This window comes from Anomaloglossus baeobatrachus, chromosome 1 (assembly GCF_048569485.1).
Source record: "Anomaloglossus baeobatrachus isolate aAnoBae1 chromosome 1, aAnoBae1.hap1, whole genome shotgun sequence".
In the NCBI taxonomy this organism is placed as follows: Eukaryota; Metazoa; Chordata; class Amphibia; order Anura; family Aromobatidae; genus Anomaloglossus; species Anomaloglossus baeobatrachus.
The window spans coordinates 718321936-718343831 of NC_134353.1; the positions used below are offsets into that span (position 1 = coordinate 718321936).

General features: G+C 47.5%; 1 protein-coding gene across 4 annotated transcripts in view; it reads right to left on the reverse strand.

Annotated features, from left to right (window-relative positions):
- Nucleotides 1-257: 257 nt before the first annotated feature.
- LOC142250032 (E1A-binding protein p400-like) overlaps nucleotides 258-21896 on the reverse strand; it is a 407327-nt gene continuing 385688 nt past the window's right edge. For all 4 annotated transcript variants that reach the window (XM_075322102.1, XM_075322107.1, XM_075322113.1 and 1 more), the window contains exons 51-52: nucleotides 13084-13161; nucleotides 258-1204 (exon numbers count right to left, since the gene is read on the reverse strand). In XM_075322102.1, coding sequence (XP_075178217.1) covers nucleotides 935-1204; nucleotides 13084-13161 — 348 coding nt within the window. In that variant the 3' untranslated portion in view covers nucleotides 258-934. The remainder of the gene's footprint in view (nucleotides 1205-13083; nucleotides 13162-21896) is intronic.

A 21896-nucleotide genomic window follows, 5' to 3' on the forward strand; every position in this document is an offset into this window, starting at 1 on the left:
TAAAACTAAATTTATTCTGTACAGGGAAAAAAAATAATACACAGCTGGAGATTGGTACGCATGTTAAGAAAATATTGGTATAAATTACATTTAAACATATTAGTAGACATGGAATTGTGCACTGAAAAGCAGAGGGTTCATGATTGCTAGTTAATAAAAAACGGATTATGTTGTTTGTCAAATCTGTCCAGGGCAATAAACCGTTTCTTTATCCAGCAAGTATATGGTTTTAATATTGGAAATACATTTTCAGAAAGTCCTGATTTAGAACATTTATTATTGTCTGTACAAAAATAGGCAAGATGCTCAAGCTCTATGTTTTAACCTGATTTTTATAAACCTCTATGTAATGAGGCTATGGGATGCAATCGGGCAAAAACACAATTTGTTACTTTTCATTTAGTTCTTTGTTGTTTTTGCATTTACACCCACAAAAGGCCACATATGTAACACCTGTTATTCCAGTTATGGCTTTTTCCCCCACTATACAAAAAAAAAACCCAGATGGGAGTGCACCCCTTTCTGACTTTTTGGGTCATGTGTGCATAACTCCCAAAACATTCATATACACAGTTGTAGGTTACAATTATGCATGTTACAATAAGTTGTGCTATTGTGGTTACTGATTAAAATTTGTTCATACAGTAATAGATGCTAGTTTGCTGTCTCAGCCCATCCCACCCCCCCCCCCCCCGCAAAATGTGAATGTTCACAAGGTGCAGCCAGGAGGTAAAAGGGATTTTCAGTTAAGCAGACAACTCAAGTGGGACAATCTTGTAGAAATTATCATCTGTCCGTCCTTTTCTTCAAAGCTGAGTATTTCCTGGTCCTTAAAATGGGAACTTTAAAGGATCATCTGTGAGTCATACCAAAGCAAGGCATTCCAAGAAATAAGGCTCATGAACTACACAATCCATTACTTGCCCAATGGCATTCAGCTTGGTTTGGTCGGCGCTTTGATCCTCACAGTTTGGGTTCGGACTTGCAGCTTTGCTTGCTGGTTCTGGACATCAGCAGCAACAGATCCAGGTACTGAAGTTTGACTGGCAGGAGCCTGCAGCTGTGGTGAAGCAGCAGCCATTACTTGCTGCTGAAGGAGTTTCTGTTGCACTACGTGGGCTGCAGCAGAACCAGCGGGTATCACCTGCACTTGCTGATGTCCTGCAGCTGTTGCCTGGGTCAAAGTCACAGTCTGTGGTTGGACCTGTAGTAAAAAAAAAAAAAGAGTAAGCATTCATAAAAATAAATTGAAACCTGTAAATTGAAAGCTATAAAAACACAAATCTGTAAATATAGAAAATAGTACTGAAGCAAAAAATAATGCTCGACATAAAGCGAAATAGTGTTTGGGAGAGAAAGAAATTTGTCTCCTTATATCCAGCTACAGATGTAGAAATTCTTAAACTAACACACAAGAAAGCTATCATTGCACAGAAAGGTAACTTAAAGGGGATGTTCACACCCAGAGAATGTTCTGCCTCGGCTGCAGTTTGTTTTAACCTCTTCACTGCCTTGTGATTTTCCGCTTTTTTTCCCCCCACTTTAGTTTTCTTCGTCCCTTTCTTCCAAGAGCCATAACTTTTCTTTATAGCTGTACTAAAAATAGGCCCGATGTATTCGCATCGGGAGTGCGGTGAAATGAACATCTATGGTATGCTAGGTCTATGCTTAGTGGTGCTGACAGGAGCAATGGACATGTGTCACACCGTTTGCGCTTTGCAATATATCTGTTAAATGTCATCCCTCTGCATTTGTGTATTGTATGGGTTGCGTCATTTGACCTCTTTCACCCCTGTGCACTCTCTTCCTTGTGTGTGCGGTGTATTGGTATCTGGTGTTGTGTTTCTTGAGCTGTGTTCACTATGTGGTATCTCCCCTGTGTGCTGTGTGTGTGTTTACACTATATGGTCTCTTGAGAAAAAAAAAAATAATAAAAAAAATAAAATCTTTATTTTTATATAGCGCTAACATATTCCGCAGTGCTTTACATACATCAGGAACACTGTCCCCATAGGGACTTTAGATTGTGAGCCCCAATCTGTATGTCTTTGGAGTGTGGGCGGAAAACTGAGTACCCAGAGGAAACCCATGCAAACACGGGGAGAACATACAAACTCCTTGCAGATGGTGTCCTTGGTGGGATTTGAACCCAGGACCCCAGCGCTGCAAGACTGCAGTGCTAACCACTGAGCCACCGTGCAGCTCTTGTAAGCTGTTGTGACTATAATTGGAGGTGGTACATTATTTTCTGTAGTTTGATGTGTGTGTGATTGTCCGTTCCCATAGTGGACCAAAACACACAAAGGAAGTGAGAGGATACAATTTATTAACATGTCAAAAATAATGGCAAAGCTTCTTTTTACATAACTAACAGGACAATAAATGGAAATATATTCTATTTCTATGTATTAGGTATATTGATGTAAATATATTATTTATGTATGTACGGGTAAACTGTATATCTGTATCTATAATGTCTTCTCGATCTTGTCACCTCGATCTACAGTTAGGTCCAGAAATATTTGGACAGTGACACAATTTTCGCGAGTTGGGCTCTGCATGCCACCACATTGGATTTGAAATGAAACCTCTACAACAGAATTCAAGTGCAGATTGTAACGTTTAATTTGAAGGTTTGAACAAAAATATCTGATAGAAATTGTAGGAATTGTACACATTTCTTTACAAACACTCCACATTTTAGGAGGTCAAAAGTAATTGGACAAATAAACCAAACCCAAACAAAATATTTTTATTTTCAATATTTTGTTGCAAATCCTTTGGAGGCAATCACTGCCTTAAGTCTGGAACCCATGGACATCACCAAACGCTGGGTTTCCTCCTTCTTAATGCTTTGCCAGGCCTTTACAGCCGCAGCCTTCAGGTCTTGCTTGTTTGTCGGTCTTTCCGTCTTAAGTCTGGATTTGAGCAAGTGAAATGCATGCTCAATTGGGTTAAGATCTGGTGATTGACTTGGCCATTGCAGAATGTTCCACTTTTTTGCACTCATGAACTTCTGGGTAGCTTTGGCTGTATGCTTGGGGTCATTGTCCATCTGTACTATGAAGCGCTGTCCGATCAACTTTGCGGCATTTGGCTGAATCTGGGCTGAAAGTATATCCCGGTACACTTCAGAATTCATCCGGCTACTCTTGTCTGCTGTTATGTCATCAATAAACACAAGTGACCCAGTGCCATTGAAAGCCATGCATGCCCATGCCATCACGTTGCCTCCACCATGTTTTACAGAGGATGTGGTGTGCCTTGGATCATGTGCCGTTCCCTTTCTTCTCCAAACTTTTTTCTTCCCATCATTCTGGTACAGGTTGATCTTTGTCTCATCTGTCCATAGAATACTTTTCCAGAACTGAGCTGGCTTCATGAGGTGTTTTTCAGCAAATTTAACTCTGGCCTGTCTATTTTTGGAATTGATGAATGGTTTGCATCTAGATGTGAACCCTTTGTATTTACTTTCATGGAGTCTTCTCTTTACTGTTGACTTAGAGACAGATACACCTACTTCACTGAGAGTGTTCTGGACTTCAGTTGATGTTGTGAACGGGTTCTTCTTCACCAAAGAAAGTATGCGGCGATCATCCACCACTGTTGTCATCCGTGGACGCCCAGGCCTTTTTGAGTTCCCAAGCTCACCAGTCAATTCCTGTTTTCTCAGAATGTACCCGACTGTTGATTTTGCTACTCCAAGCATGTCTGCTATCTCTCTGATGGATTTTTTCTTTTTTTTCAGCCTCAGGATGTTCTGCTTCACCTCAATTGAGAGTTCCTTAGACCGCATGTTGTCTGGTCACAGCAACAGCTTCCAAATGCAAAACCACACACCTGTAATCAACCCCAGACTTTTTAACTACTTCATTGATTACAGGTTAACGAGGGAGACGCCTTCAGAGTTAATTGCAGCCCTTAGAGTCCCTTGTCCAATTACTTTTGGTCCCTTGAAAAAGAGGAGGCTATGCATTACAGAGCTATGATTCCTAAACCCTTTCTCCGATTTGGATGTGAAAACTCTCATAATGCAGCTGAGAGTGTGCACTTTCAGCCCATATTATATATATAATTGTATTTCTGAACATGTTTTTGTAAACAGCTAAAATAACAAAACTTGTGTCACTGTCCAAATATTTCTGGACCTAACTGTATATATGTCTATATAGCAGGCTGACTCGGGTAATTCTATAACATGGACAGGCTGGGAGGTGTAGTTCCCCTCCTGTAATTCTATAACATGGACATGCTGAGAGGTGTACTTCCCTCCTTTAGTTATATAACATGGACATGCTGGGAGGTGAAGTTCCCTCCTGTAGTTATAGAACATGGATATGCTGGGAGGTATAGTTCCCTCCTGCAGTTATATAACATGGACATGCTGGGAGGTGTACTTCCCTCCTGTAGTTATAAAACATGGACATGCTGGGAGCTGTAGATCCTGTCATCTGTGTATATATGTGTGTGTGTGTGTGTGTATATGGCTGTATGGTGTGTGTAAGTGTCGTTTGCGTACGTGTGTATATGGTTGTACGCTGTGTGTACATGTTGTTTATATATGTCTGTACGCTCTGTGTACGTGTCGTCTGTGTACATGTGTGTGTGTGTGTGTATGGCTGTACGCTGTATGTGTCGTCTGTGTACGTGTGTGTATATGGCTGTACGCTGTGTGTACATGTCATCTGTGTACATGTGTGTGTGTATATGGCTATACGCTGTGTGTATGTCGTCTGTACATATGTATATTTGACTGTACACTGTGTGTATGTCGTCTGTGTACGTGTGTGTATATGACTGTATGCTGTGTGTACGTTATGTCTGTGTATATATTTGATTGTACGCTGTGTGAATGTGTCGTCTGTATGTGTGTGTGTATATATGGCTGTACACTGTGTGTATACGTGTCATCTGTGTATGTGTGTGTGTATATGGCTGTACGCTGTGTGTACGTGTCGTCTGTGTATATGTGTGTGTATTCTCTCTCTGCCCCCCCCCTCCCTCGGAGAAAACTTGGGTCTTTTAAAATCAACAGATTTTCTATATTTACCTGTAGCCAGCGATGCTGTCTTCAGCTCTGCAGCCTCCCGCTTCTGACTGCCGCTCATTATACTCACTGAATATTCACTCCACTGAGGAGCTGGAACCAGGAGCAGCACTGGAGACTTCACTGCCGGGGACCGCATCCCTGGGGACAGGTGAGTATCCAGCAGTGTGTGTGTGTGTGTGTGTGTGTGTGTGTGTGTGTGTGTTCAGGTTATACATGCATGTGCGCTATATCTGTATGTGCTAGGTGTGTGTGTGCGTGCGTGCGTGCGTGTGTGCGCGTGTGTGCGTGCGTGTGTGCATGCGTGCAGTGAGGACCTGTAAGCCGGAGCATCATGGGCACAGCATCGGGGACTCACCGGAAGCTGCAGTGATGTGCAGGTCACTGTGCCTGCGCAACTGATAGTGCCGTGGTGCATGCTGGAGTAGGGTTACAGAAACTGCCGATTATGTAAGTAGATGAAGGCTTCTTTTTTTGTGGGACGAGTTGTACTTTTCAATGATTCCACTAGTTTACCATATAGTGTACTGGAAAATGTGGAAAAAAACGGATTTTTGTGTACTCACCGTAAAATAGTTTTCTCTTAGCCATCATTGGGGAACAGAGCACCATGGGTGTTATGCTGCCTATCCATAGGAGGACACTAAGTAGATGCAAAAGATATTAGCTCCTCCTCTGCAGTATACACCCCCTGGCCGGGCCCGGAAACCTCAGTTTTAGTACACAAGCAGTAGGAGAAAAAAAATAGTAAGAACTAATCTCAACGGAGGAACATGAGAAAAAAAAAAAGAGTCATAACCAAATAAGGTACTGAGAGAACCAAGGCCCAACAGGGCAACAGGGTGGGTGCTATGTCCCCCAATGATGGCTAAGAGAAAACGATTTTACGGTGAGTACACAAAAATCCGTTTTTCTCTGACACCTCATTGGGGGACACAGGACGTCCTAAAGCAGTCCATGGGTGGGAAAAATAAAAGAAAGACAACACAACCCAAGGACGAGGAACCAGTCCCAGACAGTCTGGAGCGCCTACTGAGAGAGGTGCTCTACTGCCGTTTGCAGAATTTTCCTACCCAGATTTGCCTCAGCTGAAACCTGGGTATGGACTCTGTAATGCTTTGAAAAAGTATGTAGGCTAGACCAGATCGCAGCCTTACACACCTGTTCCACTGAAGCCTGATGCCAAATGGCCCACGGAGCGCCAACTGCTCGCCTGGAATGAGCCCGCAGCCCACTAGGAATGGGCTTGAGTTGCAAGCGGTAGACTTCCCGGATCGCAGAGCGAATCCAGCAAGCCAGAGTTGCCTTTGAAGCTGTCTGTCCCTTCTTAGGCCCCTCAAGAATGACGAACAAAGAGTCCGTTTTCCTAAAGGGGGCTGTCCTGGATATGTAATATCTGAGAGCTCTGACGAGGTCTAACGAATGCAGAGACCTTTCCACCCTATGAACTGGGTGTGGACAAAAGGAAGGCAGAACAATGTCCTCGTTCAAATGAAACTGGGTAGGAACCTTTGGAAGAAAATCCGGAAGGGGGCGCAGAACCACCTTGTCCTGGTGAAAGATCAGAAAAGGCTCGTGGCAAGAGAGTGCTGCCAGCTCCGAAACCCGTCTGATGGACGTAATTGCCACCAGGAATGTTACCTTCCAGGACAGAAGAGCAAGGTAGGATAACTTGAGAGGTTCAAAGGGAGACCTCTGGAGACCGTCCAGAACGAGATTGAGGTCACATGGGTCCAGCGGCCGTTTGTACGGGGCAACTAGATGGGAAACGCCCTGGAGGAAGGTCTTGACTTGCGGGTTTTCGAGCCAGGCGGCATTGGTAGAAGATTGAGAGCGCTGAGACCTGCCCTTCAAGGGAACTGAGAGCCAACTCCGCTTGCAAGCCAGACTGCAGAAAGTCGAGAATTCTGGGGATGGCCAGAGGCATAGGCTGGACGTTAGTTTCCCTGCACCATGAAAGGAAGATTTTCCACGTACGGTGGTAAATGCGGGATGAAGCAGGCTTTCGGGCGCTGATCATGGTGGAGATAACCGCGGGGGAGAATCACGCTCTTGTTAATACTCAGGTCTCAATGGCCATGCCGTCAGCTTCAGGGCTCTGGAGTTCTGATGGGAAATGGGACCTTGGGTCAGCCAGTCTGGGATGTCTGGAAGGCGCCACGGTACATCTGCGAGCATTTGTACTAATTCGGCGTACCATCGCGCCTGGGCCAGTCCGGTGCTATCAGTATCACCGGGACTCCCTCTGCCTTGATCTTCCTGATTACCCGCGGCAGCGAGGTGGAAATATGTAAGGCAGGCGGAAATGGTGCCAGGAGCAGACTAGAGCATCCGCGCCGATGGACTGCGGGTCCCGTGGCCTGACTATGAACGCGGGTACCTTTGCATTCAACCTTGAGGCCATTAGATCCACGTCTGGTGTACCCCAGCGAGTGCAGATGTGTAGGAACACTTCTGGGTGGAGAGACCACTCTCCGGCGACCAGGCCTTGGCGACTTAGAAAGTCTGCTGCCCAGTTCTCTACCCCCGGTATGTGTACCGCTGATATCACTGACCCCGTCGATTCGGCCCAGCTGAGGATCTTGTGGGCCTCGAGATAAGCCGCTTTGCTGCAGGTGCCCCCCTGCCGATTGATATAGGCTACAGCTGTTGCATTGTCCGATTGGACTCGAATCTGATGACCCGCTAGCAGAGGGCAGAACGCCCTGAGCGCGAGGGAGATCGCGCGGATTACCAGGATGTTTATGGGTAGGGAAGACTCCTGGGGCGTCCAACGTCCTTGAGCAGTGTGGTGCCGGTACACTGCTCCCCAGCCTAGGAGGCTGGCGTCCGTGGTCAGGACTAGCCAGTTCACTGGGAGAAAAGATCTCCCCTTCGATAGGGATGAGGACCGAAGCCACCAGCGGAGTGCATACCTGACTGAAGGCGTCAGGTGAAGATGTTTGTCCAGGGAGAAGGGGCTCTTGTCCCAAGCAGCTAGAAGGGCTAGCTGCAGTAGGCAGAGGTGCAGTTGAGCAAAGGGTACTGCCTCCATAGCCGCCACCATCCTGCCGAGCACCTTCATGCTGAATCGAATGGAGCGAGGCGGAGGACGTAGAAGGCAGCGTACTGCTTGTCGAAGAGCGATTGCCTTGTCCTGAGGGAGAAGGATCAAGCCCCGACGGGTGTCCAGGGACATGCCCAGGAAGGTGATGGATCGTGCTGGGACCGGGGATGATTTGTCTAGATTCAGTAGCCACCCTAAGCAGGATAGGGTGTCCATGGTGATCTGTACGCTGGTTGAGCAGTCGCGGAAGGAGGGAGCCTTGATGAGGAGGTCGTCCAAGTAAGGGAGAACGACTACTCCCCTGGCGTGAAGGACGCTCATGGCGGCCGCCATGACTTTGGTGAAGACCCTTGGTGCGGTGGCAAGGCCGAAGGGTAGGGCTACGAATTGAAAATGGGAGTCCTGATCTGCGAAGCGGAGGAACTTTTGGTGATGTGGGGCAATGGGTATGTGCAGGTACGTGTCCTTGATATCTATGGAGGCGAGGAATTCCCCTTCGACCATGGATGCAATAATGGACCTTAGGGACTCCATTCTGAATCTCCATACGTGCACATGTTTGTTCAGGTGTTTGAGGTCCAGGATAGGTCGAACTGACCCATCCTTTTTGGGGACCACAAAGAGGTTGGAATAAAAACCCCTGAACTTCTCGTCGTCTGGGACAGGTATTATCACTCCTGCTGTTTGGAACGAGTGGTTGGCTGAGAAAAAAGCCTTGCGTCGTTTTCGAGTCTTTGGGGGCTTTGAGAGAAAGAACAGACTCGGGGGTCGGGTCCGAAATTCTATGTGGTAACCGGAAGACACAAGGTCTCGCACCCATTTGTCGTCTGAGGCGGCAGCCCAGATGTGTTGAAAGAGCCGCAGTCGACCTCGTACAATGAGTGTGTCTTCCGGGGCGCCGAAGGAGTCATGAGGGGGGGAAAACGTCGTGGACAAGTCTCCCTAGTCCTGGACTGTTTCGGTCTAGGCTGCCATGACGAAGTGGGTTTCGGGGAGAGCTGAGAAGGTCGGTCCCTGCGTAGTCCGCGGCTAGTGGCGGGGGCAGAGCAGGATGTCGACCAACCAAATGAGTTCTGAAAGGAGTGGAACGAGGACGTCTGGTGAAGGTCGTCCTGGACTTCAGCTGGGGGAGGGAGGTACTCTTTCCTCACGTGGCGTCAGAAATGAGCTTGTCCAGACGTTTGCCAAACAATCAGTCTGGAAAAAGGGGAAGGCCCGTGAGAGACTTCTTGGAGGCAGAGTCCGCTCGCCATTGTCGGAGCGAGAGAGCTCTACAGATGGCTATGGTATTTGAGGCGGCAAAAGCTGCGCAGGTAGCAGCGTCAATGGAGGCCTGCATGAGGTTCTCCACCGCAGCGGCAATTTGAGCTGTTACCTCTGTGAAGGTATGAGGGAACTGGGATTCCTCAAGCGAAGTGTTAAGGGTTTCTGCCCAGACCGAGATCGCCTTTGCGACCCACACAGAGGCAAAGGAGGGCAAGAAGGAGGAACCCGCAGCCTCAAAGGCAGAGCGGGCGAGGTGTTCTACCTGTCTGTCTGTCGGGTCCTTGATGGAGGAACCATCGGGTAAAGACAGGAGCGTCTTTGTGGCAAAGCGGGAGACCGGAGGGGGGGTCGACCCAGCCCTTAGGGGCAGGTGAGGCAAAAGGGTACCGGGATTCCATGAGTTTATGGTTACCGAAGCGCCTGTCAGGCTTCTCCTTTTGCTTTGTGAGGATATCGTGAAACTCTGGGTGATCAGAGAAAACCTTTTGGGGTTTCCCTGCCCTCTTAAGTGAGACCGCATGGTCAGTGGTAGTGGATGGGGGATCCTCCACATGCAGAGTTTGGTTGATTGCTGCTATAAGGGAGTCTATTGCAGTTTGATCATCTGGGGAGGGTGAAACCAAGGAATCATCCTGGTACAAACAGCATTCTCCCTCCTCCGGCTCTTCAGAAGCCGTGGAGCGTGTGGGAGAGCCTGCCCTGTGTGCTCCCGAGGCAGAGACATGGGGGCCATGAGAGAGTGCTGGAGACACCCGGCCGTGTGCTCTTTTTCTGATCCCTGCAACCGGTGAAGCATGGGCCCGGATTACCTCAGAAGGCCCCTCCATAGGGGTATCCTCCGGCTGTGTTCCGTCCAGGGGCCCAGAAGGGTGTGGAGGACGCCATTGCATAGCCAGAACCAGGTTCTGTGACAGTTTATCCATGGATTGGGACAGAAACTGTGCCCATTCCAGTGGGCTGGGAGCCCTAAAGCTCTGGGCTGACGGTTGCGTCGGTGGCGGCGGGGGGGGGGGGGGTCTTGGGGGACTATAGGGGCACAGGACTCACAGAGAGAAGAGGTGTGTTTACGTGGTAGCTCAGCGTGGCAGGCAGTGCAGGCTGAATAATAGAATATGTGAGCCTTAGCACTCTTAGTACCCTTAGAGTTCTGCATGTTCCTAATAGGAGTATGCCAGGAGGGGGAGCAATGATATGCAGAGCTACAAGTGAAGCAGTGGGAAGCAAGGATTGTATTTGCTTCGGTGTACCTCACCAGAATCAGCCGATGGCCCTGCGTTTTCAGGAAGGAGTAAGCCCGCTCTGTGGAGAACTTTGCGCGCTTTCCGGGTGGGGGGGCTTATTGTGGCCCGCGGGGGGCAGGGCTTAGCACTAAAAGAGCGCCAAGAAGAAGTCAGTGTGCCCCCCTACTGTTGGTAGTAAAAAATGGCGGGAAGGGAGCTTCTGTGACAGTTTTTCTCCCCCTCCCTCCAGTCAGCACACAGCTCGCCACCGGTAGATTATCTCTGCAGAATTCCCTGAAATCAGCAAGGGACTTTCCCCTCCTCCAGGCAGCACGCAGCTATGGTGGGAATAAAGACTGTAAATTCACTAGTCCTGGGAACCATTCCCTGCACCGTCTTTCTCCCTTTGTCTGGGAAACCAGTCAGGGGGGATCTCACCTTAACACTGCATCAGTCCAGGCAGTTAACAGAGAGAGATAGTGGAGAGGGGCTTTAGAGAACCGCGCCAGAGATCCCAGATGTAAGCTTGAATCAATGTACTCTTTATTTCGGCATAGGTCTACGCGTTTCAGGGGTCTCAGCCCCCTTCCTCAGGACCAGCAAGCACAAGATACATCAAAGAGATTTGATGTATCTTGTGCTTGCTGGTCCTGAGGAAGGGGGCTGAGACCCCTGAAACGCGTAGACCTATGCCGAAATAAAGAGTACATTGATTCAAGCTTACATCTGGGATCTCTGGCGCAGTTCTCTAAAGCCCCTCTCCACTATCTCTCTCTGTTATCTGCCAATCGGGGTACTGCTGCCGTTGATCTATATATGCGGTTACAGGAGTTGTGCCTTTCACAACCCTAATCGGTGAGTAGGATTACTCTTCATTATACCCCCTGTTTATCAGGGTAAGACCCTATGCGCTTTTTTTCCCACAGGTTCCTTGCCTTTGTCAGTCCAGGCAGTGGAATAGCAGAGTCAGCTTGCTGTGTCCGGCCACACAGGTGCAATGTATCAACTCAGAGCCTACAAAGAGGAGCTGAGGAATTGTGCCTCTGCCCTGGGCTCTGGAAAATCGGTGTCTGTGGGACCCGTCGTCCAGTAAAAAGCAGCCCAGGATCCAGCGTCGCAGGAGGGGGTACGTGGAGCCGACTGTCCGCGTTCCCGCCCATTGATGGTATTGGGAGATCGGTCCCTAGGAGAAACCGTCGCCCTCAAAAAATAAAATCTTGAAAGGATGTGCCTCCTACAGACACTAAGCTAAAACTGAGGTTGCCTGGCCCGGCCAGGGGGTATATACTGCAGAGGAGGAGCTAATGTCTTTTGCATCTACTTGGTGTCCTCCTATGGATAGGCAGCATAACACCCATGGTCCTGTGTCCCCTAATGAGGCGTCAGAGAAAATATTAAGTGCGGTGAAATGTCCAAAAAAGTGCAATTCCACAATTGTTTTTTTATATTTACCATGTTCACTATACGGAAAAACTGATCTGGCAATAGAATTCCCCAGGTTAGTATGAGTATATAGATTACAAACACATATAGCTTTTTATTTAAGTGGTGACAAAAATTCAGACGTTTGTAAAAAATAATAAAAAAATTAAATAAAAATGAAAAAAAATGTATTGCTTTTGGCGCCATTTTCCGAGAACCAGAACATTTTTATTTTTTTGGAATATGGGGCTGTGTGATGGCTTATTTTTTGCGCCCTGAGCGGACTTTTTTACTGATACCATTTTTGGGTACATATAATGTTCCGATCACCTCATTTGCAGCGGCCAAGAAAACGCAATTCTGGCATTTTGAGATATATATACTCATATATTTTTAGATCAGAATAATTTATTTTGTTAGATTGGACATTTCTAAATGCAGAGATACCAAATAAGTTTCATTTTTATTGTTTTTTTTTTTAATGGGGCAAAAGGAGGATAATTTCAATTTTTTTTTTCTTCATATCTTTAAAAACGTTTTGTTGACTTTACCGATAGGACGATCGAAGTAAGACCCTGTGCCCACGCTGCGGATTTTGACTCATTTTCAGAAATCTGCAGCAAAATCTGCATGTCCATTGTGAAGCCAGCAAAGTCATTGAGAATTCAGAAGTGCTGTGCCCACATTGAGTATTTTTCCCTTGCGTATTTGTTGCAGATTTCTTTTTTTCAGCACCAAATATGCAAGGGAAAAATAAGCAACGTGGGCACAGCACTTCTGAATTCTCATAGACTTTGCTGGCTTCACAATGGACATGCAGATTTTGCTACAGATTTCTGAAAATACGCGTTAAAACTGCACCACGTGGGCACTGGGCCTAAGGGGACTTGAAACTGCGATTGTCCGATCGGTTATGCTAAAGTGAAGTCAGTCTGAATCTTGCAGGCAAGTGTGATAATTCAGACCCTCAGTCCACCCAGCTATATGATACCTCTCCGCCTAGGTTCGTCAGAATTTGTACTCACAATGCTTCTTCATATTCAAAAGGTAACATATATTTGATGCATAAAATGGTTTCTCACCTGCTGTGAAGCTGATACCACCTGCTGGAGTGTAGCAATTGCGGCTTGCTGCTGGACCACCTGAGGGAGTTTGGCAACCTAAAAAATTCACATGACAAACAAAACAGGAATCAAATCAATGGGTTGGTTTTTTTTTACGTAGGCTCTATTATGATGCCTTTCCAAACTTACAGGTCTTTTCTGTAACACAAGGCGAATTATCATGAGAATAGTTATAAATAGTTATTTTAAACTATGATATTAAGATAGTAAATCATAATAATGAGAGCTGATCATAATTATGCGCTACGAGATTAAAAAGTATTTTTTTTTTAACATTTGTATACAGAAAAGAATTTGTAAACATAATTAAAGTGCAACTAAACCTTTGTTAATCCTATGAAAAATTATTGTAAAAGCTCTTAACTTATGAAATTATTGAGCCCGAACACCGCTAGGCGATCCATCCTGCCCAAAACTTGAGCAAATCAGTAGGGGTGTCAAGGCCCAGACCCTACTTGCTCCACCCTTTCAAGACATGGAATTATTTTTTATTTTTTGTTTTTCCTCCAGTTCTTTCTAGAGCCATAAGTTTATTTCTCCATTGACACAGCAACAAGAGGGGTGTTTTGTTTTTTTGGGTTTTTTTTGCGAGACTAGTTTAAGTTTTGAAAAACACCAAATTTACCATGCGATGTACAGAAAAAAAAAAGGAAAACTATTTCAGGTGGGATGACAAAAATGACAATTCCGATATTGCTTTATTTTTTTTTTTTCAGTGTGTAATGAAAGTCACAAAATATGATTCTCCAGGTGAGTTCAACTATTGGGATTGAAACCGGTTTAAAAAATAAATAAAATAAAATTTTAACCCCTGAGCGACAATGCCAAGTTTGACATTAACGAGCAAGCCCAATTTTTGAAATCTCACCAGTGTCACTTAATATGCTGTGTAAATTCTAGAACGTTTCTACATAACGTAAGACTTTTTTTTTGCAGCACCTTGTACTTTGTTAGTGGTAGATTTAGCTACATATTTTCACAAACACAAATCATATCAGAATTTTGGCAAAAATTTAGAAAAAACTTGCAATTTTCAAACTTTACATTTTTATATCCTTAAACCAGTTGATGATGTTGTACAAAATAAAAATATAACATTTCTCATAAACAACTATAGATCTGCAATGTTGATCAAATATTTTTTTTAAATCAGGATGGTACAAGGGTTAAAAGTTCAGCAGCAATTTTTTTATTTTCTTTCAAGAAATTTACAAAACTTCTTTCATTAGGAACCTTTTCAGATGTAAATGGACTTTGAGGGGCCCATATATTGGAAACTCCCCAAAACTGTTACCATTAAAAAAAAAAAAAAATCACACCCTTCAGGAAAGGAAAGAAGTGACATTTGGCGTTTGGATTATAAATTTAGCTGGAAAATTGCGGGCACCATGTCGCAACACATCAGAAACCATGATAAGTGACCCCGTTCTGGAAGGTAGACCCAACAGGGAATTTATCAAGGGGTGTGTGGAGTATGATAAACTCGTAGGCGATTCACATAACATTTTGAAATGTGGATGTAAAAATGAAAATTAGTGGGTTTTTTTCTGCTAAAACGTTGTTGATGACATTGTGATTTTGACAATGGATAGTACTATAAAAAGGACCTCAAAATTTGTTATGCAATTTCTCCTGAATGCAATGATACCCCATATTTGGTCAAAAACTGCTGTTTGGGCACATGCCAGGGCTTGGAAAGCAAGAGCGCCATTTGATTTTTGGAGTGTAAATTTGTCTGGAATAGATTGTGGATATGTTGCATTTGCAGAGCCCCTGACATGCCAAAAAGAGCAGAAACCCCTACAAGTGATCCTATTTTGCAAACTATACTCCTCAAGGAATTCAACTAGTAATATACTGAGCATTGTTAACTCCTTCATGAACAATATCTATATATACACACACATACATACTCTTTAGCGTGGGCTCGATCTGATCAGCAGTCATGTGCAGCTAAAAGGCGCTGGTGGATCATGCTGTCACTCGGACAGCGCAAACTAACGTGTTCTGGGGTGCCAATGGGTTGTCATGAAAGCACAGAGTCAGATGATGTTAAAAATTTGAAAAAAAAAACAAAACAAAAACCCCAAATCCTCGAAGTTTAAATCACCCCCCCTTTTGAACCCATTGAAAATGCCCGATCTAGCAAAATATTAAATTAATCTATTCAGTAAAGGGCGTGGCGAGAAAAAAAATAAAAAAGTGCCAAAATTAGACGTTTTTTGGTTGTTGCAACATTCCATTGAAATGCAATAACAGCAGATCAAAACATTGCATCTAACAAAATTGTTTAATTAAAAGCGGCAGCTCAAAATGCAAAAATAAGCAGTCACTTAGCCCCAGATTTCGAAAAATGAGAACGCTATTTGTTTTGGAAAATAGTGAGAAAAAACGGATTTTTGTGTACTCACCGTAAAATTGTTTTGTTTTCTCTTAGCCATCATTGGGGGACACAAGACCATGGGTGTTATGCTGCCTATCCATAATAGGACACTAAGTAGATGCAAAAAGCATTAGCTCCTCCTCTGCAGTATACACCCCCTGGCCGGGCCAGGCAACCTCAGTTTTAGTACACAAGCAGGAGGAGAAAAAAAATAGTAAAAACTTATCTCAAAGGAGGAACATGAGAAAAAGAGAGTCATAACCAAATAAGGTACTGAGAGAAGCAAGGCCTAACAGGGCAACAGGGTGGGTGCTGTGTCCCCCAATGATGGCTAAGAGAAAACGATTTTACGGTGAGTACACAAAAATCCGTTTTTCTCTGACGCCTCATTGGGGGACACAGGACCATGGGACGTCCTAAAGCAGTCCATGAGTGGGAAAAAATAAAAGAAGACAACACAACCCAAGGACTAGGAACCAGTCCCAGACAGCTTGCAGCACCTACTGAGAGAGGTGCTCTACTGCCGTTTGCAGAATTTTCCTACCCAGATTTGCCTCAGCTGAAACCTGGGTATGGACTCTGTAATGCTTTGAAAACGTATGTAGGCTAGACCAGGTCGCAGCCTTACACACCTGTTCCACTGAAGCCTGATGCCGAATGGCCCAAGAAGCGCCAACTGCTCGCGTGGAATAAGCCCACACCCACTAGGAATGGGCTTGAGTTGCAAGCGGTAGACTTCCTGGATCGCAGAGCGAATCCAGCGAGCCAGAGTTGCCTTTGAAGCTGCCTGTCCCTTCTTAGGCCCTTCAGGAATGACGAACAAAGAGTCCATTTTCCTAAAGGGGGCTGTCCTGGATATGTAATATCTGAGAGCTCTGACGAGGTCTAACGAATGCGGAGACCTTTCCACCCTATGAACTGGGTGTGGACAAAAGGAAGGCAGAACAATGTCCTCGTTCAAATGAAACGGGGTAGGAACCTTTGGAAGGAAATCCGGAAGGGGGCGCAGAACCACCTTGTCCTGGTAAAAGATCAGAAAAGGCTCGCGGCAAGAGAGTGCTGCCAGCTCCGAAACCCATCTGATGGACGTAATTGCCACCAGGAATGTTACCTTCCAGGACAGAAGAGCAAGGGAGGATTCCTTGAGAGGTTCAAAGGGAGACCTCTGAAGACCGTCCAGAACGAGATTGAGGTCCCATGGGTCCAGCGGCCGTTTGTACGGGGGAACTAGATGAGAAACGCCCTGGAGGAAGGTCTTGACTTGCGGTTTTTGAGTCAGGTGGCATTGGTAGAAGATTGAGAGCGCTGAAACCTGCCTTTTAAGGGAACTGAGAGCCAACCTCGCTTGCAAGCCAGACTGCAGAAAGTCGAGAATTTTGGGGATGACCAGAGGCATAGGCTGGACGTTAGTTTCCCTGCACCATGAAAAGATGATTTTCCACGTACGGTGGTAAATGCGGGATGAAGCAGGCTTTCGGGAGCTGATCATGGTGGAGATAACCGCGGGGGAGAATCCCGCTCTTGTTAATACCCAGGTCTCAATGGCCATGCCGTCAGCTTCAGGGCTCTGGAGTTCTGATGGGAAATGGGCCCTTGGGTAAGCAAGTCTGGAAGGCGCCACGGTACGTCTGCGAGCATTCGTACTAATTCGGCATACCAGGCGCGCCTGGGTCAGTCCGGTGCTATCAGTATCACCGGGACTCCCTCTGCCGCCTTGATCTTCCTGATTACCCGCGGCAGCAGGGGTAGAGGTGGAAATATGTAAGGCAGGCGGAAGTGGTGCCAGGAGCAGACTAGAGCATCCGCGCCGATGGACTGCGGGTCGCGTGACCTGGCTATCAACGCGGGTACCTTTGCATTCAACCTTGAGGCCATTAGATCCACGTCTGGTGTGCCCCAGCGAGTGCAGATGTGTAGAAACACTTATGGGTGGAGAGACCATTCTCCGGCGGCCAGGCCTTGGCGACTTAGAAAGTCTGCTGCCCAGTTCTCTACCCCCGGTATGTGTACCGCTGATATCACTGACCCCGTCGATTCGGCCCAGCTGAGGATCTTGTGGGCCTTGAGATAAGCCGCTTTGCTGCGGGTGCCCGCCTGCCGATTGATATAGGCTACAGCTGTCGCATTGTCCGATTGGACTCGAATCTGACGACCCGCTAGCAGAGGGAAGAACGCCCTGAGTGCGAGAAAGATTACGCGGATTTCCAGGATGTTTATGGGTAGGGAAGACTCCTGGGGCGTCCAACGTCCTTGAGCAGTGTGGTGCCGGTACACTGCTCCCCAGCCTAGGAGGCTGGTGTCCGTGATCAGGACCAGCCAGTTCACTGGGAGAAAAGATCTCCCCTTCGATAGGGATGAGGGCCGAAGCCACCAGCGGAGCGCAAACCTGAATGAAGGCGTCAGGTGAAGATGTTTGTCCAGGGAGAAGGGGCTCTTGTCCCAGGCAGCTAGAAGGGCTAGCTGCAGTGGGCAGAGGTGCAGCTGAGCAAAAGGTACTGCCTCCATAGCCGCCACCATCCTGCCGAGCACCTTCATGCTGAATCGAATGGAGCGAGACGGAGGAGACGTAGAAGGCAGCGTACTGCTTGTTGAAGAGCGATTGCCTTGTCCTGAGGGAGATAGATCAAGCCCCGACGGGTGTCCAGGAACATGCCCAGGAAGGTGATGGATCGTGCTGGGACCGGGGATGGTTTGTCTAGATTCAGTAGCCACCCTAAGTGGGATAGGGTGTCCACAGTGATCTGTACGCTGGTTGAGCAGTCGTGGAAGGAGGGGGCTTTGATGAGGAGGTCGTCCAAGTAAGGGAGAACGACTACTCCCCTGGCATGAAGGACGCTCATGGCGGCCGCCATGACTTTGGTGAAGACCCTTGGTGCGGTGGCAAGGCCGAAGGGTAGGGCTACGAATTGAAAATGGGAGTCCTGAACTGCGAAGCGGAGGAACTTTTGGTGATCTGGAGCAATGGGTATGTGCAGGTACGCGTCCTTGATATCTATGGAGGCAAGGAATTCCCCTTCGACCATGGATGTAATAATGGACCTTAGGGACTCCATTCTGAATTTCTGTATGTGCACATGTTTGTTCAGGTGTTTGAGGTCCAGGATGGGTCGAACTGACCCATCCTTTTTGGGGACCACAAAGAGGTTTGAATAAAAACCCCTGATCTTCTCGTCGTCCGGGAAGGGTATTATCACTCCTGCTGTTTGGAGCGAGTGGATTGCTGAGAAAAAGGCCTCGCGTCGTTTTCAAGTCTTTGGGGGGTTTGAGAGAAGGAACCAACTCGGGGGTCTGGTCCGAAATTCTATGTGGTAACCGGGAGACACAAGGTCTTGCACCCATTTGTCGTCTGAGGCGGCAGCCCAGATGTGTTGAAAGAGCCGCAGTCGACCTCCTACAATGAGTGTGTCTTCCGGGGCGCCGAAGGAGTCATGAGGGGGGAAACGTCGTGGACGAGTCTCCCTAGTCCTGGACTGTTTCGGTCTAGGCTGCCATGACGAAGTGGGTTTCGTGAGAGCTGAGAAGGTCGGTCCCTGCGTAGTCCGCGGCTGGTGGCGGGGACAGCACGGGATGTCGACCAACCAAATGAGTTCCGAAAGGAGCGGAACGAGGACTGTGGACGTCTGGTGAAGGTCGTCCTGGATTTCAGCTGGGGGAGGGAGGTACTCTTTCCTCCCGTGGCGTCAGAAATGAGCTTGTCCAGACGTTCGCCAAACAATCTGTCTGGAAAAAAGGGAAGGCCCGTGAGAGACTTCTTGGAGGCAGAGTTCGCTTGCCATTGTCGGAGCCAGAGAGCTCTACGGATGGCTATGGTATTTGAGGCGGCAAACGCTGCGCAGGCAGCAGCGTCTATGGAGGCCTGCATGAGGTACTCCGCCGCAGCGGCAATTTGAGCTGTTACCTCTGTGAAGGTATAAGTGAACTGGGATTCCTCAAGCGAAGTGTTAAGGGATTCTGCCCAGACCGAGATCGCCTTTGCGACCCACACAGAGGCAAAGGAGGCCGAGAGGGAGGAACCCGCAACCTCAAAAGCAGAGCGGGCGAGGTGTACTACCTGTCTGTCTGTCGGGTCCTTGATGGAGGAACCATCGGGTAAAGACAGTAGCGTCTTTGTGGCAAGGCGGGAGACCGAGGGGTCGACCGAGGGCGGATCGACCCAGCCCTTAGGGACAGGTGAGACAAAAGGGTACCGGGACTCCATGAGTTTTCGGTTACCGAAGCGCCTGTCAGGCTTCTCCCTTAGCTTTGTGAGGATATCCTTAAACTCTGGGTGATCAACGAAAACCTTTTGGGGTTTCCTTGCCCTCTTAAAGGAGACTGCATGGTCAGTGTTAGTGGATGGGGGATCCTCCACATGCAGAGTTTGGTTGATTGCTGCTATAAGGGAGTCTATTGCAGTTTGATCATCTGGGGGTGATGAAACCAAGGAATCCTCCTGGTACAAACAGCATTCTCCCTCCTCCAGCTCTTCAGAAGCTGTGGAGCGTGTGGGAGAGCCCTGGGGGCCATGAGAGAGTGCTGGAGACACCCGGCCGTGTGCTCTTTTCCTGATCCCTGCGACCGGTGAAGCATGTGCCCGGATTACCTCAGAAGGATCCTCCACAGGGGTATCCTCCGGCTGCGTTCCGTCCAGGGGCCCAGAAGGGTGTGGAGGACGCCATTGCATAGCCAGAACCAGGTTCTGTGACAGTTTTTCCATGGATTTGGACAGAAACTATGCCCATTCCGGTGGGCTGGGAGCCCTAGGCTCTGGGCTGACGGTTGTGGCGGTGGTGGCGGGGGGAGTCTTGGGGGGCTATAGGGGCACAGGACTCACAGAGAGAAGAGGTGTGTTTACGTGGTAGCTCAGCGTGGCAGGCAGTGCAGGTTGAGTAATGACTATGTGAGCCTTAGCGCTCTTAGTGCCCTTAGATTTCTGCATGTTCCTAATAGGAGTATGCCAGGAGGGGGAGCAATGGTCAGCAGAGCTACAAGTGAAGAAAGTACATCACCAGAATCAGCCGATGGCCCTGCGTCCTCAGGAAAGAGTAAGTTCTGTGGAGATCTTCGCACGCTTTCCGGGGAAGGGGGGGGGGCTTATCGCGGCCCTCGGGGGGCGGGGCTTAGCGCTAAAAGAGTGCCAAGAAGAAGTCAGTGTTCCCCCCTGCTTAAAAAAAATGGCGGGAAGGGAGCTTCTGTGACAGTTTTTCTCCCCCTCCCTTCAGTCAGCACACAGCTTGTCACCGTGGATCATTTCTGCCGGCTTTACTGCCGCCGGTAAATAATCTGTGGAGGATTTTCTGCAAACAGCAAGCTAGAGAAAAATTAACAATGTGTGTTCAGGATCCCTGGGGCTCTCCTCCTTGCAATCAGCAAATAAAATACTGTGAATTCAGTAGTCCTGGGAGCCTTCCCCGTGTTTTCTCCCTTTGTCTGGGAAACCAGTCAGGGGGGATCTCACCTTAACACTGCTTCAGTCCAGGCAGTGGAAATAGCAGAGTCATCTTGCTGTGACAGTTTTTCTCCCTGTGTCCGGCCACACAGGTGCAATGTTCATCTCAGAGCCAACAAAGAGGGGCTGAGGAATTGTGCCTCTGCCCTGGGCTCTGGAAAATCGGTGTCTGTGGGACCTGTCGTCCAGTAAAAGGCAGCCCAGGATCCAGCGTCGCAGGAGGGGGTACGTGGAGGCAGAACTCCGCGTTCCCGCCCGTTGATGGTATTGGGAGATCGGTCCCAAAAGGAAACCGTCGCCCTCAAAAAATAACAAAACCTTGAAAGATGTGCCTCCTACAGACACTAAGCTAAAACTGAGGTTGCCTGGCCCGGCCAGGGGGTGTATACTGCAGAGGAGGCGCTATGCTTTTGCATCTACTTAGTGTCCTCCTATGGATAGGCAGCATAACACCCATGGTCCTGTGTCCCCCAATGATGGCTAAGAGAAAACGATTTTACGGTGAGTACACAAAAAACAGTTTTTTTTTTATTTTAACATCATAAAAAAGTTTAACATGCAGAGATACGCTTGTAAAAACAGGTCACGATAGTCCAGATTAACACGTTTCAAGGATAACCTGCAGGTTATGACTAAAAGGTTATCCTCGAAACACATTAATCTGGACTATCCCGACCTGTTTTTATAAGTGTATCTCTGCATATGAACTCGAACTTGTCTGATGGACGTAATCACCACTAAAATGTTACCTTCCAGGAAAGAAGAGCAAGAGAAAATTCCTTAAGAGGTTCAAAGGGGGACCTCTGGATACCGTCCAAAACGAGATTGAGGTCCCATGGGTCCAGCGACCGTTTATATACGGGGGAACTAGATGGGAAACGCCCTTGAGGAAAGTCTTGACTTGCGGATTGCAAGCTAGGCGGTATTGATAGAATATTGAGAGAGATGAAACCTGCCCCT